The 10000-nt window shown below is 51.1% G+C and overlaps 1 protein-coding gene across 1 annotated transcript in view; it reads right to left on the bottom strand.

Annotated features, from left to right (window-relative positions):
* mrc2 (mannose receptor, C type 2) overlaps positions 1–10000 on the bottom strand; it is a 23451-nt gene that overhangs the window by 4018 nt on the left and 9433 nt on the right. Inside the window, exons 3-21 of the mRNA XM_035614051.2 lie at positions 9477–9650; positions 9220–9384; positions 8045–8158; positions 7431–7574; positions 7135–7326; positions 6473–6627; positions 6240–6344; positions 3891–4006; positions 3606–3754; positions 2159–2382; positions 1920–2062; positions 1715–1811; positions 1487–1616; positions 1370–1402; positions 1110–1276; positions 708–876; positions 467–609; positions 205–313; positions 1–129 (exon numbers count right to left, since the gene is read on the bottom strand). The exon at positions 1–129 is cut by the window's left edge and continues 38 nt beyond it. Coding sequence (XP_035469944.2) covers positions 1–129; positions 205–313; positions 467–609; positions 708–876; positions 1110–1276; positions 1370–1402; positions 1487–1616; positions 1715–1811; positions 1920–2062; positions 2159–2382; positions 3606–3754; positions 3891–4006; positions 6240–6344; positions 6473–6627; positions 7135–7326; positions 7431–7574; positions 8045–8158; positions 9220–9384; positions 9477–9650 — 2658 coding nt within the window. The remainder of the gene's footprint in view (positions 130–204; positions 314–466; positions 610–707; positions 877–1109; positions 1277–1369; positions 1403–1486; positions 1617–1714; positions 1812–1919; positions 2063–2158; positions 2383–3605; positions 3755–3890; positions 4007–6239; positions 6345–6472; positions 6628–7134; positions 7327–7430; positions 7575–8044; positions 8159–9219; positions 9385–9476; positions 9651–10000) is intronic.

Below are 10000 nucleotides of genomic sequence, written 5' to 3'. Positions count from 1 at the left end.
GCTCCCCGGGGGCCCAGTTGGTGTAGCTGAGCAGGCCGGCCTTGGCCCACTGGAAGTGACCTTTGGAGTCCGAGGTCAAACCCACCCAGAGGTCGACGCTGGCGTTGTTCAGCAGGGTGGTGACGAAGGCTGTGAGGAGGGAGATCGGTTACATTAACCTTCTGAGAAATAAGTCAAACATTTTCTTCACTGTGCTGTATTTACCTTGCTCCAAGTGATTGGACACCACTGCCAGCACACCTCCCTGCGTCTCGCACTTCAACTTGGACGCAGACCACGTGACCCGGTACAACTGATCGAACGCCCTGAAGCACTACAGCACAAATAAAAAAGACAGCCCAGGTTAGGTTTGGCCGCGTTTCGAGTCAGGGCAGTAAATAAGCGATATATATATATATATATATATATATATATATATACATATATATGTATATATATATCCTGTTGTGCTGTTTTGTAGCTCCACCTTGTGCTGATAGGAAGCCCACCCGTCGGGGCAGCCTGAGGGAGGGTGCGGGGGCGACGGAGTCGGAGGAGCGGTGCCGGTGACGTTCACCCTCTTACAGATGTAGGGCAGGTCAGAGTGGCACTTCTGATCGGCCCAGTCGGCTGTTTGGAAGTGGAAAAAAACCCAAAGAACAAGCTCATGCAAGCTGCACTGCGTCTGATTGTAGCCCCTTGATTTCAGGGCCCTTGTGCTCTTGTACCTTTGCTGGCCGACATGTGGACACACTTGCGGTCGCGGCTGAGCGGATGCGGCCTGCCGAGAGCCCAGGACACGTAGTTGAGCACCGAGCGGTCGGACCAGCGGAAGCGGCCGTCGTTCTCGTAGGTGTGAAGCCCCAGCCACCAGTTGTCGCCCTCCACTTTCACCATCTACACGCGACAGAGAGCGAAACCCGTGAGGCCTCGATGAGCTTGACACACTCAAAGTTTTGTTTCTGGACAAGCAGATTTATACCACAGTGCCACCGTCGACACCGTGATCAGTGATGAGCCCAGATTAAGATGGACTGCCCACCGCGGTAATCGATTGCATTTTTTGTTCTCGGGGTTAAATCAACTCCTGTGAAACGACGAGGAACATTTTTTGATTAAGTGTCCAGTGCCTTGTGCAGAGTGTTGGCCAGGAAAGCCTCCTCCTCAGCCGAGTGGACGGAGGCCAGCGAGGAATCGAACCAGGAGCAGATCCGCTGGGCCTGGTCCCAGGTGGTGCGGTGGTCGAAGAATTTGTACTCCGCCTCCTGGAAGGGAATCCACTCCGGGGAACCGGTGCCTGACAGATGAGAAGCAAGGGGAAGGCTGTCGATGAAACACTCGAGAGACATTTTCAGAGGTGAAGTTTCAAAGTTAAGACACTGACGCTGACCTTCGGAGACTTCTGGTTCCTTCTCGACGCTTCCTACACAACACACCGACAAGGGAGAGGTGTGTTAACGGGAAAAGATGAAGCTGTAGAATAGACTAATGAAAATGACGGTCGTACCTCTGGGGATCTTGCAGATCCAGTCGAGCTCAGACTCGCAGTGCATGGCGAGCCAGGTCATGGTGCCCAGGTCGGCCGCGGCACACTGCCGGATGTTGTAGTAGGCGCGGCCGAAGTTCTGGTACGTGTACTGAGACACAAAGGAGCGACAGACAGACGGACTCAGATCTCAGTTCTTCTTCATGCGGTTTCACTTTTTGGAGCCAGGTGATCGTCGTGGTTACTCACGGCCAACCCGTCGCTCCACTTCCAACCGCCGTTGTCCAGGGGGTTGCGGCGGTTCAGTCCGATCCAAAACCAATGCTGCTCGTGGTCCTCCGATTCCCTGTGGACCACATCATCATCATCATCATCACCACCACCACCAACACCACCATCATCACCACCATCATCACCAGCACCACGTCAGCCGGGTCGGAGGTGCGACACCTACCCGAAGGCCTCGTGGAGGATCTTGAGGACGAACTGCTCCTCGTCGGGGCTGCCGATGCTCAGCAGGTTGGCTCCGTGTCTCTGGCAGTACAGGTGAGCCTGCAGCCAGCTCAGCTTCTGCTCCAGCTGGGACACAGGAAACACCTGCTGGCAACAAACGCCGCGTCAAGCAAAACGCAAACCCGAAAAGCGTGACGCTCTAAGGGTGTGAAACTTTTTTTCCGCGGGGGGGGATGAAACCTTGTAACAGTAGCGCAGGTTGCCGTTGCTCTTCCAGCCGCCGGGACACGAGCCGCTGAGACTCGGGGTGGGCTGGGGGGCGGGCGGCGGCTCGGGCGGGCTCAGCGACGTGTCCTGGTTCTGTCGGCAGACGAATTTCGCCTTGGACGACGCGCACGGCCTCACCTCCCACAGACCGGTGGCGAAGCCCGTCACCATGGAGACGCAGCCGCCGCGGACGTCGACTGAAATAGACGAGAGGGTGAAGCGCAGGTGAGAAGAAGAGACGCGGCTCTGATGAAACATGTGGAAATAGAGGAATGATGTGGAGGAAAGGAAATGTCTGTGAATTCAAAACTCCCTGGCTGATCCTCTTTATGGATCATATTTTTTTCAAAATGGGGTGTACACCAGCAGAAGCTGATCTTTTGAATGTTTTAATATATGGACTTCTTTTAATTTCACTTCACTGATATCTATGTACTGATGAGATTCACAAAACGGTGCAGATTCTTATGTACTTGTTTAAATTAGTTAGGCTAATAAACATTTTCACACACTATTACAGCTACCTACAGTCGTACAGAGACACTTTATTATAGTATTTATACTAACCAGTGTTAATACTAAAAATACTGTCGTATAGCAAAAACTTTCAAAGAAAGTTGAAGATCGTCAGCCTAATAGTAATAAACTTTGAGCTATAATCTGTACAGAGGTCCGTATACCTTTGGATCTATCTGTGATTCGCCCACAGCTGGGACTCAACTCTGTCTAAAAGGGTCTGGTTTAGAAATTACGGTTATTGTTAATAAAAAATCCATCCACGGCCGCCTGAATTTTACAAGACGAATCCTCCGGTTTCCCGTCTCAATTTCCTCAACAAACGGGTCCAATTTCGTTACATTAACTTCGGGGGGGGGGAACAAATCCGAACATACCCCCCGCTGGTTGGTTTTCACCGCTGTGCGGCTGATGACTTCCTTCGACTGGCATGTCGCCAGCTAAATAGAAGCCGCCATAGAGCCGAATCATGATGCAATGATGATGTCAAAGAAAGAAAAAAAGAAGAAACACATGGCAACAATCTTCTTCGTAGATTAAATCCTGAACAGACTCAGAGGTTCTGAGCCGATCTCGCGATTTGGGCAATTGAAAATCCACGGTTATAGATTAAAGGAAACTTAAAAATAACCCCCTCGGGGAGGTGCACTCGTCATGGGATCAATAAATGAAACTTAACACAACAGTCGATATAAAATCCTGGAGCTGGACATTGAAAGACCTCTGAACGGGTGAAATAGATTCACCTGGAATGAATAGATCTTGATGTATCTTGAACATCACATGATTTACATCCTTAAAAACGGACTCACCGCCACACACATTATGAAAAACCTATTTTTGGATTCTGACAGCTGGACTGACTGCAGTCCACGCCGGCCACGTGACGTTGTTGCGGAGCTACCTGGCTGGTCGCGGTTCCAGTTGGTGTAGGACACCTCATCCCCGCTGAGCCAGTGGAAGGAGCCGCGGCTGCTCTGGTCGTGGAGGCCGATCCAGAAGAAGTCTCCAGAGCGACCGAACAGCAGGCTGTTGGCGAAGGCCTGCTCGAACCTGCCGGGGTTTATCACAAAGAGAGGCTTTTACGAACGGACAAAACAAACTGCCATGTCTTTTAATTTCTGCGAGGTGGAGAGTGTGTGTGTGTGTGTGTGTGTGTGTGTGTGTGTGTGTAGATTGCCGTGCACACCTATTTGTAATGGTAACGAGGGCGGCTCCGTGGTCCTCACAGGATTTCCTGGCCTCGTCAAAGGTGAGCAGATCTTCTCCGACCCAGTAACAAGCTGGACTGTGCCACTTCCAACCCTGAGAGGAGGAAGAGAGGAGGGGAGAGGAGAGGAGGAAGAGATGAGAGGAGAGGAGGAAGAGATGAGGGGAGATGAGGAAGAGATGAGGGGAGAGGACGAAGAGATGAGGGGAGATGAGGAAGAGAGGAGAGGAGGGGAGGAGGAGAGGGGAGGAGAGATGAGGGGAGAGGAGGAAGAGATGAGAGGAGAGGAGGAAGAGATGAGGGGAGATGAGGAAGAGATGAGGGGAGAGGACGAAGAGATGAGGGGAGATGAGGAAGAGAGGAGAGGGGAGGAGGAGAGGGGAGGAGAGATGAGGGGAGAGGAGGAAGAGATGAGAGGAGGGGAGGAGGAGAGGGGAAGAGAGGAGGAAGAGAGGAGAGGACAGATGAGAGGAGGGGAGAGGAGAGGGGAAGAGAGGAGGAAGAGAGGAGAGGACAGATGAGAGGAGGGGAGAGGAGAGGAGGAAAAGAAGGGAGGGGACAGGAGAGGAGAGGAAGAAGAGAGGAAAGGAGATTAAAGGGGCAAATTAATCGGATATGAAAAATAAAAACCTGAAAAAACCATAAACTATTCAACAGGTGGAAATTTCAACCAAAGCCCCTCCCACCCGATGAAGCGCGGTGTGCTCTGATTGGCCGGCTGGCTCCACCCTCTGGCTTTCAGATCGATCTCGTTTTTCAGTAGCTCCACTTTAATAAGGACGAAACTTGGGGAATTACAGCAACAACAAATTGGAAGAGTTCACGGAAAACACGAGTATCGAGTAACACCGCGCTCTTTCGGGGGCAGCGGGGGTAATTGCTCCACATCAAACAGCAAACCACACGATTCCTTTTCCCCTTCATCTTCCACTAACGTTTTATTCCCATCTGTTTCGCACTTTAAAAACAAAAAACCCTGCTCACAACCCCCCCCCCCCCCCCCCCCGAAAAAACACATCATCCTTTCCGGGAGGTGGGAAAACACAAATGGTGTCCCGGAAAAACAATTGACTCGAGTGAGTTAGTCCACTCATGCGAGGGGTGAGACACTGAGGAGATTTGAAGGGAGCACCGGCCATCACAGCTTTGTGTGAAATTATGCTCAACCTCGGGGCTTTTTCTTTTTCCTTTTCTTTTCCGCACAACCACGTTTGGCCTCTGGACAGAAACAAGTCGAAAGACGAGACGCCCGATCTGAACTCACGTCTCCTTAACGCTCTTCCCTTATTCTTATCTGACCGACGTCAAACATCTGATGGTGACATTTGCTCCATGGGACAATAATATACAAATATATATATATATATATATATATATATATATATATATATATCGTAAAAGTATTTTTGCCTTTTGTGTGTGGTTATGTTGTGAAATATTACATCTGGGCTGCGGTGGAACTGTCAAATTTGCTTTGATAAGTGAAGGATTCTCTATATGCACAGGGAAGGTGCTTCAATGCCTCCTTTCCTATCTGGTGGTGATATTTATATAAGTAGAAGAAGAAGAAGAAGAAGAAGAAGAAGAAGAGTATGAATATGACCGAGAGGAGACAAGGAAGGACAATCCGAAGCCGCCCCTGATCATGCCAAGAAAATGATCCAACAGTTTCCACCCTCATAAATCACGCTGCAGCTGAACCGTGCAAATATCATCTTTCAACCTCATACCCTCAGTTTGCTGTTCAACAGAAATACAGTTACGTTAGTGCACAATTCAGGAACTGTGTCGTCAAACATGTTAAGTAATCACAAGGATGCAAACAGGAGAACTGGGAGTTTTGCCTCATCGAGAGGCCCTCATGATAAATCCACTGTCTTAGCGGGTTGTAAGCAGAAAGGAGTAGTGGAAGGAGTCACGGCATCGAGCAATGGATGGAGTACACTTTCTTTTTTTTACACTCCCCGTAACACGACAGGCTGCCAGCAGCTGGAATGAGATGCACTGAGATCTCAATATGATGTTTAGAATGACGAGGGGAGGAGGGGGGGAGAGAGAGAGAGAGAGAGAGAGAGGGAGAGAGAGAGAGAGAGAGAGAGAGAGAGAGAGAGAGAGAGAGAGAGAGAGAGAGAGAGAGGGAGAGAGAGAGAGAGAGAGAGAGAGAGAGAGGGAGGGGGAGGGAGAGAGAGAGAGAGGGAGAGAGAGAGAGAGAGAGAGAGATGGAGAGAGGGAGGGGGAGGGAGAGAGAGAGAGAGGGAGAGAGAGAGAGGGAGGGAGAGAGAGGTACGCAGCGCCAAAACGCGAAGGAGAGGAAGAGAGGATGCGTACTTGTTTGCACTCTTGGTGCTGCGGCTTCCCGTCACTCTTCGTTCCCGGCTTCTTACAGATGGAGGGCAGCGTCAGGTTACAGGGGCTGTCGTCCCAGCGGCCGTCCTTCACACGCGAGCAAGAGACAAACAGGGAGGGAAGAGAGAGCAACAGCTGTTGGATATATACAAACGGGGGAGAATCGCTGACGACCATCTACCGGTGGGGGGGGGGGGGGGGGTGCGATCACTCACAGCTCCCCAGACGGAGACGCAGTCCTCCTGGGTGTTACGGAAGTTGTTGGGCTCGAAGGGGTGCCAGTAGGTGAAGATGACCGGTGTGTGGTCGGTCCACTGGAAGTCCATTTGCATGTCGGTGTCGTGGAGCCCGATCCACAGCTGCTCGACGTCTGGGGGGGGGGGGGGGTCACACACGACGAGTACGGAGCAGGAGGAGGGAATAAGATTGGGATCACAGGTCCAGTAATGCACTTCCATGACTATATTGGATAGTGATGTGAAGATATGGGCAAAACACCATCACATATTAATTTTAAACATCACCCTGTCCAAACACTGCGCTCTGGAATAGAAACTGAGAGATATGATTTAAAGCGTTGCGACAGATCCGAGTGCGAACTCTTCGTGAACCTATTGTCCCTGTATCTTTGTCTTTGGTTGAGCCAGATGTTTTTCTTTTTATCGCCTACATTTATACAGAAAAAGGATTAAAACCCCCGTCTGACTCCCCCTGCGGAGAAAAAGATATCGAATAATCCAAAAGGGTGCAATCCATTCATTTCATCCAGAGACCAGTGGAAACTCCACGAAGAAGAAAAGAGGTGACAGAGTGCAGCGGTGAATATGATTTGTGAGGATTTTACAGTGCTGTAAAAATACATAAAAGAGTGAATCACCTCTCTTCAAGTTGCGGATGATGAACTCCAGCTCGGGCAGCGTGTGGACGCTGACCAGGTTGGCCTCCATCTTCTGGCAGGTCTTCTGAGCCGTGTCCCAGTCGGTCTTCTCCGAGGTCAGCTTGTAGCAGCCGGCCTGGAAGGCCTGCCAGCCCACATCACACTCGTACTTCTCATCGTCCGTCCACGAGTCTGTGGGAGCAAAGGGAGATTGAAACTGGGGGACGCTGGCGCCGCGGCGGGACTGTCACTGCAACTGCTGCATAAGACGGAACAAGCGGCCGACGCGCGGCGACCTGTGGTGAAGGGGTCCAGCGTGGCGTTGGGCCTCTTCTTGCAGACGTACGGCAGCGCCACGGAACAATCCCGGTTTTGCCAGCGGCCCGACGACTCGGTTCGGATCACGGCGCAGTTCTCCTCCTCCTCGTGGTTCGGCTGGTCTGAGGACGAGAACGGGCAAAAGACTGTGGTTGTGTAGTGTCTTTTTTGTCCATATATGGAATAAGAGGGGAATATGGGCTTACTTCTCTTCCTTTGGAATGTTATGCAAGGGGTCTTTCAAGGACCCTTACCACTCCTTTACTTGGCCTTGAAAGTTACACGTCTCACATAGCATAACTTGATTCGAAACCAGGTGTTCCTTATCAAACCAACAATGGGCCTCTACATGTAACCCCCCAGGAAGAGTCGGGAGGGTTGTCCTTTTGGCCGGACACTCTCCAAGCTCTGCAGGGCTTGTAATCGACGCTGGTCTTTTTGTAATAAACCTTTACGTACAATCAAGACGGTGTCGGCGGACTTCTCTTCAATACATCTTCACATCATCGCTACTTAGTATACAACAGTTGCAAAAAAACACATTTTCAAGCTTCGAGGCACAGAAGGTGGGCTCAGGTTTTTACAGGCGCACCTTGCTCCCAGTTGAGATACTTGAGCGGCGAGGAGTCGGCCCACTGCCAGCCGCCGTTGATGTCCAGGTCGTTGAGGCCGATCCACAGAGCGGCGCTGTAGCCGGTCAGTAGACCTGAAAACGGCAGGACAACAACGCAGTTACTCTTAGAGAATGCTGTAGGATGTGACGAGAGAACCTTCCTCTGCACTGTTGTTGAAGGGAGACGACTGTCTCCTCAATGTGCTTTTTGGTTCAGGCCAAACAACCGCTCCTCCTCCGCTCAGCCACGTCAATTTTAATCGCCAAGACGACGCTGGGTAAATAACACAAGAGTTCCGTGCGAAGTTTGGTCAAATGTTGGCAGCACAACTAAAAAAATCCATGGGTCCTGTCGGCAGAGCGAATGAGCAGATCGACTGTGCAAATTTCATTTCTATTGATGTTTGTCAACTACAAGCTAAATAAACGGAGGATTGCCATGGTAACAAGGCCTCCTTTTCTCATTGTGGTCCCAGAAATTAGCAAATTTTCAGATGTGAAAATGAGAAAATTACAAATACATTTACATTTTCTGTGCAGCAGCGTGGAAGTCAATAGTTTTGTCAAGTGTTAGCTGCTCGCTGTCGATTGATTTATGCCACGCATTTCTGTGGATTTATTGAGTTCAGATAAAAAAGCTATTTTCAGCGTCCGCAGACTGATAGTTTTATGTCGCGTACTGGTCGACAGATAATAACAGCCAGAGTGAATTACTTCACGGAAAAGACGACATACATCCATCGTCTACCGCTTAATCCACTTAAGGGTCACGGGGGGGGGGGGGGGGGGGGGGGGGGGGGGGGGCTGGAGCCAATCCCATTGGGCGAGAGGCGGGTCGCCAGCCCATCGCAGGGACACATACAGAGACCGACATTCACACCTATAGTCAATCTAGAGTCTCCAATGAACCTGACCCCATTCTGCATGTGTTTGGACTGTGGGAGGAAGCTGGAGAACCCGGAGAGAACCCACGCACACACGGGGAGAACATGCAAACTCCACGCAGAAAGACCCTGGTTGGTTTGAGCCGGGACTCGAACCCAGAACCTCCTTGCTACCACTACGCCACCGTGCAGCCCGAGAGACGACATATTAAACGTATTCATCTTCAACAGGAGAGGACACCTCTTCACGTGCACATTGCCCGACGTTACCGTTGATGTAGGTCTGCTCGTGCAGCTTGGTGATGCTCAGCAGGTCCGCCCCCTGCTGCTGGCAGCTGATCCGAGCCTCGCTCCACGACAGCGTCGCCTGGAAGTTGAACTGGTAACAGCTGTCCGTCAGCGGGTCAGTGTCCCAGAACGTCTCGCAGCCGCTGCCTGTGACGGAGAGGGGGGAAAGAAGGACGGGGGACGGTCAGGGGGACGGAAGATGAGGAGCCGGAAATTGCGCTGGAGCCCCGCCGACTCACTCTTGACGGGACAGAAGCCCCAGCGCTCGTCTTTGCCATAGTCGAAGGACGTGGCGCACCAGAGGTGGCCGTCCTCGCGGCCGATGCTGGTGCAGCTGTGGAACCACTGGCCGTCGTAGAGGAAGGGCAGGTAGCAGGGGCGGCCGTGCGAGTTCCCCTGGATCGTGTAGATCTCTGTGGAGCAAAAAGAGAGAGGAGGGGACGGGACCTTTAATCCCCGCGTGTGCATCCCCGGCTCGCTGTTTTCTCAGCGACTTGTATTGTCAAACCGAGGATTGTTCTTCCAGTCAAAGCAAGGAGGAGTTGACGGATGAATAAAGACAGGTTCCATTAGGAACTTCTCTGACGAATAGAATGAAGAGCTGTGGATTAAAATCAAAAAAAGACTAGATCTGAAATATCCATATTCTAAAGCAGGATCTTTTAAGCGATTACTAATAATCTATATCTGATTTCTGCAGATGGACAAAATACTTTCCCCCCAGTGTGGTATGGTGTGAAGAGAAGGCCAGCAGGGAGAGGGA

The sequence above is a fragment of the Scophthalmus maximus genome, chromosome 17, assembly GCF_022379125.1.
Source record: "Scophthalmus maximus strain ysfricsl-2021 chromosome 17, ASM2237912v1, whole genome shotgun sequence".
Taxonomy (NCBI): domain Eukaryota; kingdom Metazoa; phylum Chordata; class Actinopteri; order Pleuronectiformes; family Scophthalmidae; genus Scophthalmus; species Scophthalmus maximus.
The sequence above is the reverse complement of the archived record's forward strand: the minus strand, read 5'-3'. Positions and strand labels throughout refer to the sequence as shown.